Source organism: Herpailurus yagouaroundi, unplaced genomic scaffold, assembly GCF_014898765.1.
Source record: "Herpailurus yagouaroundi ecotype Mexico unplaced genomic scaffold, PumYag 196, whole genome shotgun sequence".
In the NCBI taxonomy this organism is placed as follows: Eukaryota; Metazoa; Chordata; class Mammalia; order Carnivora; family Felidae; genus Herpailurus; species Herpailurus yagouaroundi.
This window is the reverse complement of record NW_024412427.1, coordinates 20,475,983-20,499,868: the sequence shown is the minus strand read 5'-3', so window position 1 is coordinate 20,499,868 and position 23,886 is coordinate 20,475,983. Positions and strand designations below refer to the sequence as shown.

The 23,886-nt window shown below is 37.9% G+C and overlaps 1 protein-coding gene and 1 long non-coding RNA gene across 3 annotated transcripts in view; both read left to right on the top strand.

Annotated features, from left to right (window-relative positions):
* HAO1 (hydroxyacid oxidase 1) overlaps positions 1 to 11,273 on the top strand; it is a 46,372-nt gene extending 35,099 nt beyond the window's left edge. Inside the window, exons 5-8 of the mRNA XM_040447657.1 lie at positions 2,455 to 2,546; positions 8,709 to 8,867; positions 8,979 to 9,048; positions 10,905 to 11,273. Coding sequence (XP_040303591.1) covers positions 2,455 to 2,546; positions 8,709 to 8,867; positions 8,979 to 9,048; positions 10,905 to 10,975 — 392 coding nt within the window. The 3' untranslated portion in view covers positions 10,976 to 11,273. The remainder of the gene's footprint in view (positions 1 to 2,454; positions 2,547 to 8,708; positions 8,868 to 8,978; positions 9,049 to 10,904) is intronic.
* Positions 11,274 to 19,393: 8,120 nt separating this feature from the next.
* Positions 19,394 to 23,400, top strand: LOC121012473 (uncharacterized). 2 transcript variants are annotated; one of them, XR_005782120.1, is made up of 3 exons: positions 19,394 to 19,446; positions 20,120 to 20,261; positions 22,394 to 23,400. It is a non-coding gene; the product is annotated as an uncharacterized LOC121012473 (long non-coding RNA). The 2 variants fall into 2 exon arrangements; XR_005782121.1 differs by having other exon boundaries at positions 22,364 to 23,400.
* The last annotated feature ends 486 nt before the right edge of the window (positions 23,401 to 23,886 follow it).

Genomic DNA, 23,886 nt, shown 5'->3' with positions numbered 1-23,886 from the left:
ATCCTGACCAGGATGAAAATTTATTGTTATAAACAAAACTCAATCAGACTTGCCAAAGGCATCCAGCAAACGAATTTTCCTCCACTTACTCATCTGAGTTTATACTTCCTGCACCATCAGATGAAATTAATAGTAACAGTTAATATTTATCTGAGTGCTCAACATGTGTCAGGCACTTTCTAAACACTCATTCAACTACTTTAATTCACAAGCCAATCTTATGTGAATTACTATCCCTATTTTATGACTTAGGGACCCTGATGCACAGAGAGGTTAAGAAGCTTGCCGTTTATGTAGCAGGCAAGTAGCAGATCCAAATTCAAATTCAGGTGGTCTAACTACTAACCCTAAGAAGTTAATCATTTTTTTTTTCATATTGTATAGGATCGGTTTGCTGATAATATTCAGTTTCTGAGAACATAGGTTGTAACTACATGTATTTTGATTTTTTTTCTTTTTTTTTACTTTTGATGTTTGGTATCATGCACACAATTAGATAACCAAAGCAAACCTCCCCAATTCCACATACACTTTACATTGTATTAAGGCCATATCTTTAAAGAACCATTTACCCAAACAGAGTTTAAATGATAATATATTGGGTTTCTGGTTCCAAATAATGGACTGAGTAGATATGTACCCTCTCATCAAACCCATTAAGCCACTGAAAATAAAGTAGAGACATACAAAACTGCATAAGTCTTATGACAGCAGAGGAATGAAAGATAAGGGACACACACAACAGAGAAACTTCAAGAGATTTATGAGAGACACAAAATGTAAGGGAACGTGTTTATAGGAGGAAATGCAAAGAAAACTCCCCCTCATGATAGGCCCAGAGGAAGCCCTGGAGGAGACAGGAGATTCTGTAATGATTGTCTGAGAGGCACCCAGGGTCTAGTTTGCAAGTGTGACAGAGATGGAAGATGAGAAGTGGAGAAGAAAGCCAGGAGATTCATGAGAGTTCTGCTTGTGAAGCTCTTACAGAAGCCAGCCATCCTGTCCTCCCTCATCGCTTGTGCAACAATGGGCCACTTGACGTGGTAGCTCCATCCTTTCTAAAGAAATGAATGAATGGCTGGAACAACCTATGGGTGGAAAACATTGACAATATGACATGATGCTGTTCTCGGCTCTGACACTTAAGGAGCTCACAGTCCAGTAGCCCCTAGTTAACAGTCAAGTTGCGCTGTGCGCTCACATGACGTGTTCATTGTTATGAGTGGAGACTGGGTGGGCAAGTAAGTTCTCTGATCTTTTCTTATAAGGGCACCAATACCCTCATGAAAGCCCCACTCTCATGAACTCATCTAACTTTAATCACTTTCCAAAAGCACCATCTCTGGATACTATCACGTTGGAGGTTAAGGTTTCAACATACAGACTTTGGAGGGATTCAAACATTCAGTCCATGAACCATGAGTTTAACATTTTCATGTACATGTAGTTTTAGAAGAGAAATAATACTAGCATCATTTATTTAAATGGATATACTTAAAAACTAGCACTCAATAAAACACAGGTTCGAAAATGATGGTTTAGCATACAGTTTAAAAAAGGTCAGAATTACAGATTCTCTTATGAATCTTTTTTCATTATTCTTGGTCAGGTCTGCCCTTGATCTCCATTGCTGGATTTATGAATGTATACAATGTTTGGTATCCATTTGGTTACATTTCCTAAATATGCTTTTCACTACAATCTTAGGCCAACTATTTCTGAGTGTTAAATTTGAGTATCAGTGTCATTTGCCTGATTCTGTTAGCAAATGTGTTTTTATTGTGAGCATGCTGAAAACAATAGTTTGAAATATAAAATGTAAAAAGTGTGCTGGGAATTGATTTGAGAGAATGTTAATCTATTTTAAAACTATATTTTCAGAAGTTGATATATTTTGAAGCATGATTAGAGACATAGCATATAATTTTAATTTTTGTACATTTTCATATACTTCAATGGGTGAAATACATTTAATTATAGAACAATACAACTTATGATAATTATTGAAGACATAACTTTGTATTAAAGAATGTTTTTGGAATAGATTTGTTCCTTTCCTGTTACACTTAAGGTGCTTTCCACTGATGTATTCTTTTATGCTATGCAAATTGCAAAGGGGTAATTCTGCTAAACACTAAATGGTATTATCTCATTAATAATAATAAAAATGCTTAGTAGGAGTACTTCCTTGTGAGACTAAATAAATTTTAACTGCATATCAATTTGCTATCTACTGAAAATTTTATGCCATCATTAAACTGTTGTCAATGCTAACACTTTGGTCAAGGAAACTATCATTACTATTCTAGACCTAACCCTTGGTGTATTCCTATGCTAAAGATTCTGAGCAAGGTATGAGGTCAGCCTCCCTTTGACTGGGACCTTTCAATTTCTAAACCCATGTCTTCTGTTAAATTGCCTTTTCATATACAATGGCTGTCTTTCTCTTTCTAGGTGATGATGCCAGGGAGGCAGTTAAACATGGTTTGGATGGGATCTTGGTGTCGAATCACGGGGCTCGACAACTTGATGGGGTGCCAGCCACCGTGAGTTTCAGCAAATGCTGAGATTTCCCTTTGGAGTTTTCATTTCTATCACAGTTTGGGGTATCTCTGTATTTACCTCTACCCTGTGTATTGTGTGTGTGTGTGAATACTCAAGGTAAAATATGTGTGAATATATGAGATCTTTGATTTTAAGTGTAGTGGCATAGAACTACCTAAATTTGATCATTAATTAGTCCAGTACAGTTATTTGTAAACTTTTAAAAGTCATCATTAAAAAATAAGTCATTTGTGGGCAGGGATTATCCTTGTATTCATAGGTACACTGAGAGATATAATGTAAATTAGAGTATAAGAGAAATGGTTATGTCTTGAGAGTTAAGAGGAGCTAACAGATCCATTGTAATTATAAAAGACTTGGGTGGAGTTTGAGATCATTGGTATAAGAGGTCAGGAGGAAGGAAAGACTGAAATTTCCTGTGACTGTGGGAGTTGAACAGCTACAAAGAGAGGTTGGGTGGGTAGGGAAAGGAATAGAAATTCTACAGCCCAGGTGAGAGGAGGTCAGCTGCAAATGGGCTACTTTGCTTGAGCTGTGCATGACCTTGGCTGCATATTAAAATCACCTGGGGAACTTCAAAGACTCCTGATGCACAAGCTGCATAATACATCAATTTATCAGAATATCTGGGGACAGGGGGCATAGGCACCAGTATTTTTTAAAGCTACCCACGAGATTCCAGTATGCATCTATGATTTTTTTAATACACTGTACAAACTGTGCCAGGCAAATCAGAATCCAGAATGTAGACATAAAGTAAACCAGGGAGCCTGGGGTGGTTCAGTTGTTAAGCATCTGACTTTGGCTCAGGTCATGATCTCACGGATTCCTGAGTTTGAACCCCACTTCAGAAGAACACGAACCCTGTTTGGGTGAACACGAGCCCTGCTTTGGGTGAGCCCCACTTCTCTCTCTCCCTCTATCTCTCTCTGTCCCTCATGGGATTCTCTCTCCCTCTTTCTCTGCCCATTACTCACTTGTGCCCTCTTTCTTAAATAAATAAATAAATAAATAAATAAATAAATAAATAAATAAAGTAATCCAAATTGGCTTGAAAGCTGTGGGACTGAGTTAAAACTGTGAAGGAGAGCAGTTAGCCCCAAGAGAGCCAAAAGCATTAGACCCCTGTTATCAAAATCACTCAGTCATGGTTAGCATATGGATGGCTTTAATTAGGATGACCAGTGAATTTACTCAAACAACTGGAAGTACAGCAGGAGAAATAATTTAGTTAAGTAGTAATGGATTACTCTTCATTGAACTATCAGGTAGATTTAGATAAGTCCATAGACTAGTTGTGTGGGTCTTGGGACAGACTAAATGATGACCGGGGAATACTGGATGTCGTCCATGTTTGGACTCCAGTTTTCCTAAAGCATCAATGGTAGGAATGAACTCATCTTTGCACACTGTAGGATCACAGAGTCAAGAATCAAATCACAAAACTGGAAGTTTTCAGTCCTTTCTAATTCAGCTTTACTTATAGAGACCAGTCTTCTTAAATGTTGCCTGCAGGGAAAGGGAGGTGGAGAATGAAGACCCCCTCTGGGCAGGGAGGAGAAGCTGGTCACAGCTCAAGGCTCTTTTGCAGATTTATGCCTCTCTTGTGTATGAAGACATAGACTTAGTGTGCAGGCCAAATTAAGTTTGTTTTCTAAAAATAAAATCTAAATCTACTGAAATCAAATCTAACTAGATTTTAAGGGGAAAATATCTAAATGGTGTGGTTTATTTCCCTCTGGCTGAGGGGATATGGAAACTTATCTAAAAGGGCTTTTTGAGCTGTGGTCTCTGAGACTTTTAAAAAAAACAATGACACTCCCCTTCACATGCTGTGTGCAAGAGAGGAGATGCTTGCTTGACTTTTGCCTCATACTTTAGAGCAAATTTAAGGCCCATGGTGGTGAGAGAAATGTGAGATTAGATTCAGTTTACACTGAAGATGTTTTTCCCTCAGTGTGTAGGTTTTGAGATGAAGAGCAAATAGTTACAAATTAAGTTTAGGCCAATGTCCTTACACTCAAGGTAATAATGTGGCCAACATCACTCTTGAAGAGGGGCACCTGGCTGGCTCAGTTGATAGACAATGTGACTCTTGATCTTGTGGTCATTAATTCAAGCCATACATTGGCTGTAGAGCTCACTCAAAAAAAAAAAAAAAAAAAAAAAAAAGAAAAGAAAAGAAAGAAAAAAAAATTGTTCTTCCTTTTGAAGTAATTAGAGATCAAAATGACAGCATCAAATCAATTTTCAAAACCCATTGTACTGGAATATCTCAAACTGGGGTCCAAGAACAGATTCTCTGGAGTCTTTGAATTCTAGAAGCATTTTTTTCAATTTTTCATTTTTGTTTTGATGCCAACTGGACCTAAACTACCTTAAGCTTAAAAATATTCTTGGGTCGCCTATGTGGCTTGGTTGGTTGAGAGTCCAACACTTGATTTCAGCTCAGGTCTTAATCTCACAGCTGGGAGATCAAGCCCTGAGTTGGGCTCCATATATATATATATATATATATATATATATATATATATATATATAACACTCTTTTCTTGTGAAAATGTTCATCTACAAAAAATTTTCATAAAATAATATTTGGGTTGTTAAGTCAAGTGTTTCCAAAATTGAGTCCTTGAGCACGTTCTATGAGATCCAAGATATTTTTTTTTTTTTTTAAAAAGGGATCCATGTAATTCTACCTTTGAGATACACACTGATGTATCAGTTAGCCTTTGCCATGTAACAAACCACTTGGAAAGTTACTGGCCAAAATTCCTTCATGTTCCTTCATGTCACAATTTTGTGAGTTGGAAATTTGGGCTGAGATTGGCTAGGAGGTTTTTCTGGTCTCGGCTGGGCTCACTCATATGCACGTGGTCAGCTGCTGGGTTGACTAGGACAGGCTGGGGTGGGGTGGCCTCAGTAGGGACAGCTCTGCATTGTCTCGCATTAGGTAGGTTGGTTCTCACAAGATGGCAGGTTTCCTAGAGGGTAATTACAGACATGTAAGGCCTCTTCAGACTGAAGCTTAGAATAGGCACATTGTAGCTTCTCTCTATTCTATTCTCTCTACATTCCATCGAAATGTCACATTGCAAGGAAATGAAGTTAGGGAGGAAAATAATTGCAGGCATTCTTGCGATAGTAAATAGTTAAGCCTATAGGAACCAGTGATTTCCTAAACACGCTTAGTAGAAATCCCACCCAGGGCTTCCTGGTATGATGTATGATGAGTAGAGTGGGGTAAAGGGTCAGAGGAATATTTCCAGACAGTAATGTGAACTCTGGCTCTTTTGCTTTTAACTAAATCAGCTCTGATTTTATATGCTTTGTCTGTGTTCAATTGCTTTGGTTTGAGACCTTTAAAGGGTTCCATGCCCCAAACGTCAGCCATCAGGAGTATATTGATGGATGCTGTGGGAAGATAGAAAGGTGAGAGCTCCCTGTGAGTAGAAGTTTTGTGGGACAGGGAACATCCTGGAAAAGTGTGACGTCGGCAAGAATGGGAAAAAGTTTCATTGCGAGTCACAACCCTGTGGGATTCTTTTTGGCTCCCTTAGACCATCTGCATATTGGTTTGAATAAAGCAGGTCCTCAATAAAGTGTTTAGTAAGCCAGTGAATGGATGGATGAGTTAGCAAGTATATTGGGATTTTACCACATTTTCCCTTAGATTAATCCCACCAGAGGTGAGCCCACAATTAGTTGTCTAAAGAACCACTAAGGAAAGAAAAGCCAAAATGAATGGTCTCTGAGATGTGTAATAAGCTGAAAAAAGGAAACATAACAGTCATAAAATAGTGGATTTGTCTACTATATTTATTTATTTAATCTCCTCTGATCAGAATTATTCTCTGAAATATATACCCAGCAGAACTGTAGCCACTGAAAGAAAAAAGGGGGAAGACAGAAAAACTCAGCAGTGGATAGAACATCCTTGTCCACAGACACACAAAACACCAATCTGGGTTCCGTTATACAGCCCAGAATTCACATTTTAAGTATCCTTATTAGTTTCCTTTTAGGCCAGGTTGGGCATTGGAAATAACGTAAACAGACTTGATTTGCGTGACTTTGAAAATGTGTATTGAACCCAAGCTAGCTAATATTTTTCTTTGGTTTTGGTTTCAAATGGGGAAATACGCTTAATTATAGCTTGCATCATCTCTTGGAAATTGTAGCATTTATATGTTGATGTAACTTGCCTGACTGTAAAAGGAGGACTATGTATAGGTAAAGGGGCATATGTAAATGGATCCAAAGCATGTTTGGCAAGGCAGAAAAGCCAAAAGGAAAAGGGGAAAATCACATTACCTGCCAAACACTTAGGGGCTGCATGCCAAAAGTTGCCTTCACTTCCTCCAAATGTGTAGCCGGGTTTGGTCTTCAGCCCTTTACATAAAACTCTATTTAAGTTTAGCCTCTAAAATTTCGGGGGAAAGTGGGAAAGGCTTTGAGTGATTTCAGTACAATTATGTCTAGGAAAACTGCGCTCGAACACATGGTAGCTTCTTCAGCATACATTTTAGATGTGGATTGGGCTTAATTTTATACTTAAATATTTTGGAATAAATGTGGGTTATTTCTACAGATTTTGGCCTACAGGTCACCTTGTGAATTGTTTGCATTCTCAAGTGCGAAGATTTACATAAAAATAGACAACTGTATCAGCTATTAGCTACTAACTATATTGGCTATTAGCCAACTGTATTAGCTATTACCACATAATACTATGAGACAACAGATTCCAGACTCAGCGACTTAAATCTGCAGTCATTTATTCCCATGAAAACTTTGTGTCAACTGGAAGGGGGCGGGGGCAGGCCGCTGATCTGGACTTGGTACTGGTTAGGTGGCTGTGCTCCAAATTTCATGTCCAGCTGGGCTTAGCTGGGCTAGCTTTGCTTCCTGAATTCCTGAATATCTATTCTGGGGCCCCAGGAAAGGCAAAGCATTGCCCAGGAGGTTCTCCTCTCATGGCAAGTGGCACATGTGCCAGAGAAAGTTGAAATGTATGAGGTCGTTTAAGGTCTATGTCCAGGAATGGCACTCTGCCACCTCTGCTCACATGTTATTGGCCAAAGTAAGTTGCAAGGCCAAGGCCAATGTCAAGGAGCAGGCAAGTGCACTCTGTTTCCTTTAGAAGGAAACACTGCAAAGTTACCTTGGAAATGGAGTGGTTTCAGAGTGATGTGAAGGATCAGGAACAATATTGCCATCTACCAGATCAACCTCTATGAGTCTCTTGTGTTCTTTGGTGCTGATATAAGTCCATCATCAATTGCCAATCCAGATGAGGACCTTCAAGGTGCATGTGGTCTTGGTCCTTTTAAAGCAAAGAAGGGCACTGGGTGGCTCTGTTGGTTAAGTGTCCGACTTCGGCTCAGGTCATGATCTCACGGTTCATGAGTTCGAGCCCCGTGTTGGGCTCTGTGCTGACAGCTCGGAGCCTGGAGCTTGCTTGGGATTCTGTCTCCCTCTCTCTGTGCCCCTCCCCCACTTGCACTCTATCTCTCTTTCTCTCTCAAAAATAAATAAGCATTAGAAAATAATAATAAAATAAATTAATAAACAAACAAACAAACAAAAAATAAAGCAAGAAAAATATTTTCATGGAGATTTCCCTAATAGATGGCTAGATGCAAAATATATTGGATGAAGAAATCAGAGACTAGGTTTTTCATTAGTAGCCCTGCTTGCATTTTTAAGTACCACTGCTTCCACGGACAATTAAGTATTAATTTTAACAATTGTTTTTCAACAGGTAAATAATATACAGAATAATTTACATGAGCAGGATTTCATTTGTTTTTATACATTTTATAAAGCATAGCTATAAAAGGTCATTACATGTATTAAAATTATGCTTATATTTTATTAAATCATGGTCTTTAAATTTGAAAAAAATTGAAAAAAGCTCAATTTTGAAATAAAAATAAGCCACTCAACTGAAAATTTAGTTGGTTTTTACTTACTAACATTGGCACCCTACTCTTTCAGGAGGGAAAAATTTTAGTGTTGATTCCAAACCTGCTTAGCTTCTTTAACACTAAATCCTGTCAGATGGTCAATGGCTGTGGAGACTGAGTTTGGTAACAATTTAACATGCATACCGTCACATTATTGACCACTTCTCCCTACAGATTGATGCCTTGCCAGAAATCGTGGAGGCTGTGGAAGGGAAGGTGGAAGTCTTCCTGGATGGGGGTGTTCGGAAAGGCACCGATGTCCTGAAAGCTCTAGCCCTGGGAGCCAAGGCTGTGTTTGTGGGGAGGCCAATCATTTGGGGCTTGGCGTCCCAGGTAATTGGAGGATGAAGAAATAAATACATAAAACAGAACTACAGTGACATAAATGCATGAATTAAGTCAGACTGACTTACCCCAAAGATCTGTATCTTTTTACTTGCTTAGGGAGAGAAAGGTGTTCAAGACATCCTTGAAATCCTAAAGGAAGAATTCCGATTGGCCATGGCTCTGAGTGGTAAGACTGGCCATTCTCCTTTTCAACTTTCTTTTCTTCTTATGGGCTTTAGGCCAGGCTCCTTGGTGGACAGAAGTAAACTTGAGGGGGAAGAAGATGGAATCATTTGGGCTGTAATTAAATTTGAAGTTGGCTCCATGTTTACATCTCTAGTGCAGAATCCTCTGAACAGAGGAAGTGCTCAGTGTACACAGACAGCAACAGTCGCTAAGCCTCTATCTTTGACAGTCTCACCAGGGATATGTTGGCGAATGTGAGTACCTGAAGGGTGAAGCCTACACTATACTCTTCCTTATCTCATAACACGTGAACAAAAAATCTAACTGGCTAGTCAACACCTTCACTGGGATGTCTAAGTGGCATCTCAAACTCTACCTGTCCCAAATGAAACCACAAACTTTTCCTATTGAAACTACTCCACCTGCAGACTCTCCGATCTCAGTTTATGTTAATACCACTGTTTCAAAAACCTTGAGTTATTTTTGACTCCTCATTTCCCTCACACCCTCACATCCACAGGACCTCTATCTGCAAAATGTTGTCAGAACCTAACCTCACTCGCTATTACAAGAGTTCCTCTGTGTTTCTTTCTAATCAGTCCCTCTCTCCCCTTGATATTGCAGGTCAGTCTGTCTGTCTGTCCTTGCCTACCTCACCCTCCCACCCTGATCACAGCAGTCAGAGTGACCTCTTTACACATTAATTCAGATCATGCCACTGTTCTGATAAGGACCCCCCAATGGCTCTTGGTTTATTTACTCAGTGTAAATGCCAAAATCCTTACAATGGTCTACAAGACCTTTATGTAGCTTGACCTCTGTCACCCCTCTGACCTCAACTCCTGCTGTCACCCTTGCTTATTCTGCCCAGGCCACATTTACCTCCTGCTGTTCCCTATGTCAGACATGTTTCAGCCTTAAGGCCTTTGCAGTGACCATTCCATCTTTCCAGATGCTGTTCCCGGGTGTCTACATGGCTAACTGCCTCACGTCCTTCAAGTCATAACTTAGATCACCTTTTCTCAACATCCTGACCACCCTATGTAAAATGGCAGTCCATCCTCCACCCACCTGCTCAGCTTCCAGTTTTCTTTCCCTGTTACTATTTCATTCTTCTCCCACAGCACCTATCACCTTCTAGAAACCATCTATCGTTTCATTTACTTTTTAAATTATTTGCATCATGTATTATCTTTAGCTCTGTAGAATACAAGAAGCATGAGGCAGGGATCTTTGTTGTATTCAATTCAGCATCCCCAGTGTTTAGAGCAGCTCCTGGCACTTAAATAATATTTGCTGAAGAAATAAGTAAAAAAATAAAAAAAATCACCTTATTACTAGTGGCTGTTTTGAATCTGACTCAGAATGGACCTTGAGATGCAAAGAATGACATTGAGTCCAATGATCAACTTCCAAAGGTAAATGAGAGTTTCCTTTTCTGTGATCCATGTCACCCAGATTGTCCTCATGGATAGAATTCCTGAGATCAATGGTCTACTCCTACTGCGCTGAGCCTGTGTGGACACAGCCTCAGTGAGCAGCATGCCATTCTGTGAATCCTCACTCTGCATTTTAATTTGCTGCAGACATATCCTAAAAGAGAGCTTTCAGCCACTGACTCTCTATTAAATGTGGCAGAAAGAATATACTCTTTGTGTTAATAAAAATATGTGCCAGTCATTTTGTGTTAAGGACTGTTTAGGTAATAAAAATGGTCTCGTGCCACATAAGATTTGGCAAGCCTACCTTGAATCATAAACCTTACATTTGTCAAGTTTTACATTCCTTGGGAAAACAATTACCTGCCTGATTATTATTGCATTCATGTCATATTAAATGTATGCATTATTTTCTCAGGGTGCCAGAACGTGAAAGTCATCGACAAGACATTGGTGAGGAAAAATCCTTTGGCCGTTTCCAAGATCTGACAGTGCACAATATTTTCCCATCTGTATTATTTTTTTTTTTCCGGCATGTATTACTTGACAAAGAGACACTGTGCAGAGGGTGACCACAGTCTGCAATCCCCACTTCAATACAAAGGGTGTCGTTCTTCTCCAACAAAATAGCAATCCCTTTGAGCTCATTGCTTTTGACTTTTCAATGGGTGTCCTAGGAACCTTTTAGAAAGAAATGGACTTGCATCCTGGAAATATATTAACTGTTAAAAAGAAAACATTGAAAATGTGCTTAGACAACGTCATCCCCTGGCAGGCTAAAGTGCTGAAAAACAAAAGATATCCTTTGGTAAAATTGGAGGTAGCTACCACTGAGGTAAAAAGATCATGATCTCACTGTTTATTAATTTGCATTGTGTTTAGATATCCTTAAGCCGGGTTCTTAAGTTGTAAGCTCAGGTTCAAAAGGTTGGACCATGCCAGGAGAAACAGGAGATTTAGATTCCCAACACGGAGGAGGTAGCCCTTGATAGAATTGGGTCGAGCTGGTGGGAATATGTGACTTTCTGGATACTTTTTAACACCCTGACTTATGCTACTTCTTTGAATGTAGATTTCTGTTCACATCTTTAGTGCCTGCAGGTATCTGAATATTTTATGACACACACACACACACACACACATATATATATATATATATATGTATACATATATATACACACATATATATATATATATATATATATCTTCTTAATCAGAAAAAAATAAAGCATTTTTGCAAAGTGTGTATCTGGTCTATTCATAACAAGATGAAACTCAACCATTTAATCTCTGAACCCTAGTAACTGCCCTGTTCCCCCACTAATTCTCTTATACCTTCTAGCTCTTCTTTATTCTTTTGCTTCTTTTCCACTTAGAGTCATAAGCGGGGCCAGTTGCATAATTTATGAGGATTATGCCAGATGAAAATGTGATGCCCTTGCTCAAAAAGCAGGAAAATGTCCTTTCTTTCCTTCCACAGTTTTTCTCTTAACCTGTCGTGGTATCCTTTATTTGCTATTTAATGTCCTGTTTCCTTGGGTATGAGGTTACTTACAGAGCAAGTGTAGACCCTCACAGGTGCCTGAACACTGCTCTGTGATATGCTCTGACTCTCCGATGCCTGTTCCCAGGACCCAGCCAGAGGTGGACAGTGGCACTGTCACTGACAGGTGGGTGAGCCAGCTGCCAAGGACTCATTTAGGGGAGGTGGGCAGATGGCAGGAGATGGGACATTGTGTGATTCTAGGCTCCAAGCCCCTAACACGTTTCTTTGTCCCAATGACTTTTACTTATAAGACACAAACTCAAAGGTAAAATTATTAAGAATTTGAATCCAACAACCACAGAGCATTAAACCCCAGTGTGAGGCCCCCTTCTGAGTGTGGAGGTACTGTGCAGCTGTACTGGCCTTGCGCTCTAGAAGCCCTGGTCATGTGACTTTTAAATTTGTTCCTGAAACCTGGCATTGGCAGATTAGTGGTAAACTTGGTAGCCAAAATAACTTTGAAATTTAATTTTTTGCCATCTCCCTGGTTGTTCAACCCCTGTGAAATAGTAAATGAAACAATTGTTAGAATCACTAACTAAAAATACGATTTTTATGTTATGTTTTATCACTTTGTTTTATTATTCTCGAATCTCTCTCTCTCCCTCCCTCTTTTCTCCCTTTAAATGCTGGGCCATTCCCAAACACTATGATGGAATGTCATAGCTCTTTCTAAAATTATTGATTTAGTCTGATAAAAAAGAATCATTTAATCTGATAGAAAGGAATAGTTACCCCTCAATATTTTCTCCAAATGCAGAGAAGGAATATCATTGTCATATCATGTAACTGTTTAATGCCTGTATGATTAATGTTACTTAATAGGCATATAATAAGCACCTCTTTGATTCCCACAACTGATTTTGAAATGCCTCTGCTGTCAGCAAAGAATGTCTACTTTGACTATATCGTAGTATGTGGCTGAGAGGTGAAAATAAAAAGTTGATAACTTTCCCAGCAAATGGAGATCCACACATGGCATTCTAAGAAAATTTTATGCAACTTATGTGAGACTGGGGATTCGTGGTCTTAATTTTTGAATTTCTGGACACTTTTATGACCTCCTCAGCCAGGCTACCTACTTGAATGTAGACTTTCAATTTTCCTACGGAGGTATAATATCACTGAAGCCTTTATGGTATATATTATTTCCATTACCAGGAAGATACAAAGTCATTTTTACTTTCCTTTGAGAGTGTCTCCTGTCCAGGTGTAATAATACTAACACTAAAGCTATCTGATGGCTGAGACAGAAATGGAGCATGTTGGTTGCATGTCTCCTGCTGAGAATTTGTTTCATGAACTTGATAGAAGTTCTCTGAAGAAGCCACATGGCATTTCTGTTCCTGAGTTTTCTGAAATATGTTGGGAAGGGGTCAAAGGGAATGGATAGTTGAATATAGGCCAACCCTGCTTTCCTTGAATGTCACTAATTTAATGTGTATGGTGCTCTAGAGTAGTATTTCTCAAACTGTAGAGTGTACCACAGTCACCCAGAGGACTGATTAAAACAGGGTGCTAGGGGGGGCGCCTGGGTGGCTTGGTCGGTTAAGCATCTGACTTCGGCTCAGGTCATGATCTCATGGTCCGTGAGTTCGAGCCCCGCATCGGGCTCCGTGCTGACAGCTCAGAGCCTGGAGCCTGCTTCGGATTCTGTGTCTCCCTCTCTCTCTGCCCCTCCCCTGTTCATGCTCTGTCTCTCTCTGTCTCAAAAATAAATAAACGTTAAAAAAAAAAAAACAGAGTGCTAGGCCTCATGCCTATAGATTCTGATGCAGCAGGTCTGGGGAGGGGCTGGAAATCTGCATTTCTAACATACTTCCAGGTGAGGCTGATACGGCTCTTCTGGGCAGCACACCTTGAGAACCGCCCATCTAGTCGAGAAGGAAGCATCAAATCAGATTTGCCAGGCACATCATGTAATGAGCCAGTTGTTGGATGTGGACCACGCCCCACCTATAAAGGGCAACTTCTCCTTAGCCAATCGATTATTTTTGTTGAATCTTATTCCTTATTGAGGTAGAAAGTGCTTCCAGTGAGGTGTGTAGAGGGTTGAAACCTAAGTGCATAGGTGAATGTATTTTACATATACACCCTTACCACCACCACTACCACCCAGATCAAGATACTGAATGTTTCCATCATCCCCAAAAGTACCTGCTCTGCTGGAAGTAGACTTATGCTAACTTCCAACACCACAAATTAGTGTGGGCTGTTCTTAAACTTTGCATAAGTGAAACCTTACAGTGTATGCTTTTTGTTTTGGTTTCTTTTGCACCATGTATGTGAAGTCCATTCGTGTTGTTGAGTATATCAGCTGTTAGTTCTATTTATTGCCCTGTAGTACATCCAGTGTAGAAACTACCACAATTTGTCTCTCCATTCTCCTAGAGCTTCTTGGTTGGGTTATTTGCAGTTTTTCTGCTGAAAGCCGATTCCAGCTGAATATAAGCACAGTATTATTTTCTGGTTTTTCAAGAAAGGAGATAGACATCTATGTTGTTACATAAATATTTTAAATGTTGGTGAATATTTAACATTTTGAACATTGAGCAGGTCATGTTAAACATGGTTGTGGCCCATGTCTGGCCCACGAGTCATAGGTTCTCAACGCCTGTAACATCTTGTCCTCACAAATGTTTCCCTCATGGCTAAAATGCCTCTTATGCCCCTGTAAAGAGTCAAGCCTGAGACATGTAGCGCTGATGGGTGCCTGCCAGCAGAATTTCCCAGAATCTCTTTTGTTTAAGCTTACATAGATTCTGCTCCCTGGAAGATTGTGGGTGTGAAATAAACTTCCTTCTCTCCACCAGGCTTGGGGAGCCCAGGTTCACGGTCCTATAGGAATGAATTGAATGGTATTGATGCTTCTTAGCGTGCAGTTTGCAAAGTGCATCTGTGTCATTGCTGTGTTATTCATTCATTTATTTATCTTGCCAAAACATTAGCATTTGTGAAACAGCTTTAGAGGGTTGTGGTGGATTAGTACAGCATGAAAGGAAGTTGTGGCTTGTTCTCGAACAGGGAGAAAAGACTTTTCATTGTAAAATTCATAATCTATTTACTGTCTGATGGACTGTATTACATGTCAGTTGCATAGCAACAAAACAAAGTTTGTCTGTTTAGGAAAATCTGAAGGTTTCTTGTAACATAAAGATAGAGGATGCTTTCTGAACTTACATTTGCTTCAACACGCACTCTGTCACATGCCAATAATAGAACAACATCATGATGAGAGTTTATTTTAGGTAATATAAATGTTAACCCAAATGATGGAAGGCTATTATTATATGTTTATGTGATGGGAAATCTTATCTATTTTAAAAGATGCAATTTCCTGTCTTTATCCAAATCTAACTTGAGCAATAGCTGTCTTCTTTTCTCCCCCATAGTTCGTTGGGGGGAACAAGAAATGTTTATTTTTATCCAGTTTATCTTTGTTTCTCCACTGATTTTTTTTTCTGAATATCATTTTAGATAATGAGCATAGGTTCAGCTGAAGATTTTCCAGGATCTTCTACAAATCAAGAATTGTGTTTCCCTGAATAATGTCAAAACAAGGGCTGAATTCAAGCAAACAGTGAATTTGATTTTGTTTGTTCATTTGATTCAGCATCACTGGGGAAGAGATTCTGACTTGGTTTCTCAGCTGTTATTCTCTGGTTAGATCATCCATCTTGAAAGCTGATTTGTTTTCCATTACAGTCAAACTCCTCAGTCTGTTTCTAAGAGTGGGATCTTCTCATTGATCGAGTTGTTTATGGTAATATGCTTCTGGTTATATGCTAGAGCCTCATTACTAACCTCACGAAATGGTCAGGGCCAACCTGCCCAAAAGCACTGGATTAGGATCCTGAAGATCTGAGTGACCTAGCAGAATGAAAGCTGTGAAATGAAGACATAGCATGGTGAACTATGTGAGAACAGATCATGGATTATAAATTGGCATTGAAAGTCTTATTAATAATTATTAACAGGAGACATAAGGTAACAAATTCTGATATGTATTTTGTTTTTATATTATTTATTTTGGAAAATTAATATTTTTTTGGTGAAAAATCTTTAAGGATTTCAAACAATTCAACAGAGTAGAAGTAAGAATCATATATTTTACCATGTAGAGATAATTGTTACTTATGTTAGGTGAGTACTATTTCAGATATTGTTGTACCCATATAATAAATAGCAGTTGGATAGATAGAAACGGCTTCTATAGAATAGGACAACACAATACATTTTACGTTTAAGTAAAATATTCAATCTAGTTGTACCTGAATTTAGTAGAAGAGAAAGTGAAATTGAAAGGAATTCTTTTTTTTTTTTAATTTTTTTTTCCCAACGTTTATTTATTTTGGGGACAGAGAGAGACAGAGCATGAATGGGGGAGGGGCAGAGAGAGAGGGAGACACAGAATCGGAAACAGGCTCCAGGCTCCGAGCCATCAGCCCAGAGCCCGACGCGGGGTTCGAACTCACGGACCACGAGATCGTGACCTGGCTGAAATCGGACGCTTAACCGACTGCGCCACCCAGGCGCCCCATGAAAGGAATTCTTAAAATTAAGGTAAATGCTTCTTTTAAAAAATAAATGCAGCATAAAAGTGCCTGTTCATCATATTTTTTAAATTATGAAAAACTTAACAGGTTGGAGTAATTTTTTGTTCTGGCATACACATGTTTCATTTGTAGACAGTATCAGTCAACTTGTTGCTATAAAAAATGAAGAAATTATCCTCTTATACCTACTATCCTCTTTTTCTCTCCCTTGTCTCTCAACTTTCTTAATATATTATTAGTCTTATACCATCAAAATAGAAAACATCTTCCTATGTAACAATAATTTCCAAAATTGTTGAATTGAGTACAGGTGCAGCTGGAAAAAAAAATAACATATTTATCAATAGGTTACAAGTTTCACAGCTGGTAGTGCCCAGGAAGAAAAGGCATTGAATGAACGGCCGCCAGACTCATGCTGCAGGGTGAATGAAACTCCTTTGGCATGAAGCCTGTGGAGAGGGTATTCAGGAGCCTGGAAAACAACCTTTAACTTTCTTTTAATGTATCAGTTTTCATTGAAATGGGTTTAATACTTACTACAGTATTCAGAGCTTCCACATTCCCTGGTTCTTGACTTTGATTCACGTGTTCTTGGTTTCCTGCATTTTTTTTGGAAATTGTATTTTCAAAAATAGCTATATTCCTTGAGTTTGTGTGTGCTTAAAACTCTGCTGCATGCTTTTACATTTGAATGACAGATGAATATATTTTGGGATCACACTTGCTTTTTGTAGACATTTTGGATTGCCACCTGGCATTGAATCTGATGTGGAGAAATGGACATGGGCTGGCTTTCTTCCCCTTGCTGTTTACTGTGTCCTCCTCCCAAAAGAAAACAAAACAGAACAGAACAGAGCCTGGTGTCTGAAAAACTATTTCCTTATCTATGAATTTTAATAGTTTCAAGTGAGGTAATGTGACATATCACATGACTCAGTTTAAAAAGAGAACTATGCCAAGACACCTGATTGCCTCAGTCAGTTGAGCATCTGACTCTTCATTTTAGCTCAGGTGATGATCCCAGGGTTGTGGAATCAAGCCTTGCATCAGGCTCCACACTACTTAGTGTGGAGCCTGCTTAGGATTCTCTCTCTTCCTCTCCCTCTGCTCCTCTCCCATTCTCTCTCTCTCTCTCTCTCTCTGTCTTTAAAACAAAACAAAACAAAACAAAACAAAACAAAACAAAACAAAACAAAACAAAACAAAATAGAACTATGCCTAGAATGCTGTTTTATTTTTAATTTAAATGTGAAAAAGCCAACTCAACCAATATCAACTATTAACATATTTTTACAGCACAGCCCTCTATTTTTATGTTAGCTTGACCAATAATGGTATAACAATAGTAATATCAGTGGTTATTTTAAATTTTTGGACATTTGTTCCATTAAAACAAAGTTATTTAAAGATTCTTATTATCCAGTCCAGGGCTACTCCATGAATGTTCAATGAGGATGAAAAAGTTTTATATATGTGTTGTCTAATATAATAGCCATTAGCTACATATGGCTGGCTATTGGGCACTTGAAATATACCCAATATTAAATGCTTCAACTTTCTTTAATTTTGGTTAATTTAAATTTAAGTATTCGCATGTGGCCTATTGGTTCCATACTGGATTGAATACATCTAGACATTCAGAACAACCTGAAGCATCAAAGAAACTTTATCTAATAGACTCAGGACCAAACTTGCTACCTTGTTACCCTGGGCAAGTGATATAAGGACTTTTCAATGCAGCTTTCCCAATTAAATAATAAACTGTTAAAGTAGCTCTTACCTATATGGCAGGGGCATCAATTGTAATAATAAATGTAATATTGTTTTAAATTATTTTAAAGGAAAATACTCTTTTGATCTGAAGCAGCTTTGTGTTTTGTTTTTCTTATTAATCTTTCAGTTGTGGTTTATGGGAAGATCCTAAGAATTTTGCTTTAAAGTCTTGCGAGCATATCTTGAGAAAATAATCTTGAATGTTAACTTTCATACTGTAGGTGGAATAGTAATATTACTAGTCAATAAGATGTAATAATGAATAGTGACTCCCTTTTAAACTGTAAGGAATTATATATATATATATATATATATATATATATATATATGTAAGCTATTATAAAAATAACAGTAATAAGAATATATGCCTTGTAGTGTAATGACTGATGTCTTGGAAATCTGAAAGGAATGAGCAAAGTTTGTTAGACATAGTGAAGTATGTCCTATAGAGTAGACAAAATCCAGTATCCTAAATAGCCAACTGGCATTAATAAGGAGTCTTTCTCTAAGCAAATTTGGCATCTTCTTGATCCAGGAGCACAAATTTCTTTGCCATATGAACAAGTAGCATTGCCAAAGTCAAGAACACACTTTGGTTCTGATTTTCCTTTATTGTTGTTGATACCAGATTATCTGGTTTTAATATTAATGAGCAAACCTCTCAGAATTTTAGAAAATTTCTGAATAATAGTAGACAATAGGTTTAACATATTCAAGAATATGGTTTTGGTTTCAATATTAATTAACATTATAGCAATGCTTCTTATTTTAAACATTAATAAGCAATGACTTAAATTTTTGAGAATTTCTAAATAACAATAATTTAATATGTGTTATAATGTGAACATTCCTGTTTTAAGTAGTGATTTTTTATTTTTCTATTTTTTATTTATTATTTTTTTAATGTTTATTTATTTTGAGAGAGACAGCACAAGCAACGGAGGCACAGAGAGAGGGAGACACAGAATCCGAAGCAGCCTCCAGGCTGAGCTGTCGGCACAGAGCCCGATTCAGGGCTCAAACCCATGGACTGTGAGATCATGACCTGAGCTGAAGTCAGATGCTGAACCAACTGAGCCACCCAGGTTCCCTAAAGAGTAATTTTTTAAATGCACTAAAAAAGCAGTCAGGAAGAAACTCTTTTAAGATATTCTTCAATAGTCTAACTGAGTAAGGTTAACATTCACTATTTCCAGCACTCCAACCACACACACACACACGTACACACACACACACACACACACACACACACACACACACACACACAAAGGCAACAACCTTCTAAACCAAGAAAATATTAGAAGATTCAGGCATTAGTAAACTGTTAATCTGCAAAAGAGAAGAAAAGTTTTAATTTATGTGATTATTAAATATCTGTGATTATGGCAAGGCAGTGTATATGAAAACCAGAATCCATAACTTTGAAAATGCAATCATTGGATCAACTGGTGGTTTTGTCTGCACAACTGCATAAACAATTTGCCTACTTTCCACTAAATTGACCAGATGCTTTGTTTTCATGTAAACACAATCTAAATGAAATCCACAGATTCCACCCCCCCCAAAAGCCTTATTTTAGCTAAATGTTTCTTGGCTAATCTTATTCCAGGTCTGTTAACAATTTATACAGCATGATTTGATTGGCTTTCACTTCTTTTGCCACCTCTTGTCCATCCTTTATTGATGCAAGTGTAAGTAAATAAACATAGAAAGAAAGGTCTTTGGAAAGCCTGACACTCCTTGTTGGCTCTTTCACAGGAAGGGCATGGTTAAAAGGGCATGGGAGGTTCATGCCCAAACTGCCTCTACATTTGAGATGCCTACTCTAAGGAGCTTCTCTCTGCCTCTAAATATCCTCTCTGTTAGCACCCCTACTTACAAAATGCTTCAAAGACTTCAGGTAAGTAAAAACGTAGCAACACATATTTTTTAAAGTTAATTAATAATGATATATGATGAATTAATTAAGATGATGTAGTCTCTAGTAATTTTCATAAATGTTCACATTCTTGTTGCTTATCCAAACCTTCCTGATGATGAGGTTCACAAGGTCCTGGGATATTTTTTTATCTTGCCCAATAGAGGGGAATGAGAGATGATAGAGCTGCAACAACAAGAGAAGACTCGCATCATGCAAGAATCAAATTCTCCATATCAATTTCAATTTATGTTACGGGCTGCTGACCCTTCTGAGTTTTTTAACTCTCATTCAGAAATAAAGCATACATCATGTTTTCTCAGTGGTCCAATCCAGTATAAGAGACAACATTGTTTCTAGTATAGACTCATTTACATTTTTGCTTCCACCAAACTAAGAATTAAGAATGAAACTGAGAAATATGGGACCCTGTTAGAAAATGCTCATAATCATACCTTGTCTGCTATTGAAGCAGTTCAGTAAAATGAATAATTATGCTTGTTACTGGCTATCACATGATAACATATCAGTTACCAAGACAATATGTTATTAAAAAAAAAAACTTTTAACTAGCTTTATGTGAAAGGCGTGAAGCATTAGGAGAGTGGAATTTTGTGGACATAACCTTTAATTTCCTAGAGGACCCTAGATGCCATCAGATATTTCTCTGAACATTGAGGTCATGCCATGATGAATACTGGAGTAAGGGATGCCATCCAGATCTCTGGGCTTGTGACAGAACCTCCTTCTGTTATGGCACACCGCTTTCTGCACTGCTCTTTGGTGCTTTGAATATTCATCTCAGAGAGGTCAGAGTTCTATTATCACTAACTGTAATACTTATTAACCCTTTAGTATGACAGAAATGCAGTGTCAAGAACAATAGACAGTGTCTCTCAAACGTGTTCTTTCTACTCACGTAGCATTGCTTCCAGATCTTGCCACACTGAGTGCATTCAGGGGAAAGCAAACAATATGGTAAAGATGTCTGGACATCAAGTCATGCTTATGGAAGGTACCACAGTCTTGGGGTTGACATGATAATCTTTACTTTCTTACATGCTATTAAGTAAATACATGGGTAAACTTATGCCACGTTGTCCTAAGTACAAAACAAACACCAATAAGGAAAAATCATGAGGAAATAGTGTTAGAAGCTAGATTTTCATGTCCATGAGAGCAGAGAATCTCTCTGTCTTGTTTTTGGTAGAATATTATCAGCACACTATCTGGAATTGTATTTGATAAATGTGTGTTAAATTAATCATTGAAAATTTGTTGGGGATATTATAGAGATTTTTTTTTAGAACCAACTCTGACATTCTGTGTTTGGCATCAGATATAGCAAATACTTAGTGAAATTTTATTTAGAAGTTTAAAATTGAAGTATGTAATGGAAAATTCTAAGAATACTGATTTTACATGTATTTTATGATCATGAATAGCTATTGTGAAGTTGTGTTTGATTTTCAAAATAGAAATTAAACAGGAGATATTATACAATTAAGAAGTATAATTTTCTCAAGGATATATTTCATAATTTCAAATTTTTTATCACATTTTATAATAAATAACTACCAAACTGAGTTTGATAAATTGTTGAAATGTCGCAAAGTCATAGAACTTTAGAGTTGCTTGGAATATGTCAGATCATGTGGCCAAATATTAGATGTATTTAGTAGGCAAGCCCTATGATCCACTCTGAATAATGACTCTATAGCCAAATAAGTTAGGTGATGTAGGTGTGCCATATCTCAATCATGCAATAGTTGGACCTTAAAACAGGGTGAGTAATTAATATTTATTTAGTCCTTCTGAGAAAATGAATTTTTGCTTAATCATCCTAAAAATGTCCCATTGAGATTTTATAACTCATGACACTTTATTGGAAAAAAACAAAACACAACTTGAATTAGGTCCAGCAAAAGGAGGAGTTTTTAAAATCTCACTAAATCATAGGAAGTGTTAAACACCAAGCCACAGGAAAAACATGAGTACAGTTCAGCCTTGAAAAACTTGGGTCCAGGAATTTGAAAGCAACAAGGACTCCTCTTGCTTTTTTTTTTTCATTTTGGTTCTCTCAGAATGTTGGCTTTATTGCTTTCTCACTGCAGATAGGCAACTTCCAGATGATGGGTCATATGGCTACCTGTTGCTCACTAGATTCACATCTCTTGGCTCTGCTACCAAGAAGAATTCATGCTCTTGTTCCAGCTCCAATTCAAGATTATCTGAGAGCAGAATGCTAATTGGGTCACTTGTGCATTCCTTGACCAAACAAACATGGTTAGAGAAAAGGTCCAGTAGGAACATAAAGCCACACTGAACCTCAGAACAGAGAAGAGGGAAGAAAAGAATTCCTACTGTTTCCAGAGTAAGGAAGTTTAATTGGGAACAAAACAATAAGTGTTCCTTTTAGAAACAAATGCTTTCGTAGTATAAGTTTATCCCATGCAATATTTGTTACATACTTATCTCAAAAGATTGTTTTTTTAATCTGATATTCGATTTCAACTTGGCACTTTGTTTTCTTTGTGTGTGTGTGTGTGTGTGTGTGTGTGTGTGTATGCGCGCATGCACTAAATTTGTGCACATCTTTACAAATTAACAATGTTTTATGGTCATATTTCAATTAAAAAATAGAAACGAATCATATGAGTTATTTGACCTTAATCTTATGACATCTGAAGGGTACACAATCAATTGGCAACTGGGAAATTTGATGCAGGCCAGAGATTGCCTCGAATCCCACTGTGAGCAGTGTGTTACTTTGTTTGCTTGACCATGCGTCAATGATCCAGAACCATACTGTCAGTTTAAGACCACAGAATGTTTGATGGAAATTTAACATGTTATTTCAGAGCTAGTGTGTCCAGTCTTGCAAATTTAACTTCTTGATTGCTTTATTGTTGAAGTTCATAAATTAATCATATAAACTTAAAGTTGAGTCTTGTGGTTTAATAAGACACATCTGCCTATTAATGTATCTCAAGTCTTATGTTAAAGACGTCTAGTTACTTTTGTGAAACCAGGTATTTTCCATAAACACTTTGTTTATGTCTATAATTAATATAATAAATGGGGCACTTGGGTGGCTCAGCAGATTAAATGTTGAATTCTTGATCTCGGCTCAGGTCATGATCTCATGGTTTGTGAGATGAATCCCTATGTCAGGCTCTAAGCTGAGAGCATGAAGTCTGCTTGGGATTCCATCTCTTCCTCTCTCTCTGCCCCTCCCACTCTAGTGTGCTCTCTAAATAAATAAATAAATAAATAAACATTTTGAAAAATATATAATAAAGAACTAAAATTCTGTGGAATGCTAAAAATCCAGCCGTTTCATTTTTAGTGTAGAAAATTGACCTAGAAGGATTACAACTCATCCAAAGTCAGTCAACTAACAGTAGCCCAGAGCTAGAGATAACTGATAAAGTTAAAAAAATTTTTTTTAATGTTTATTTATTTTTGAGAGAGAGAGAGCGAGTGGAAGAGGGGCAGAGAGAGAGAGGGAGACACAGAATCTGAAGCAGACTCCAGGCTGTGAGCTGTCAGCACAGAGCCCAATGTGGGGCTGGAACTCACAAACTGCGAGATCGTGACCTGAGCC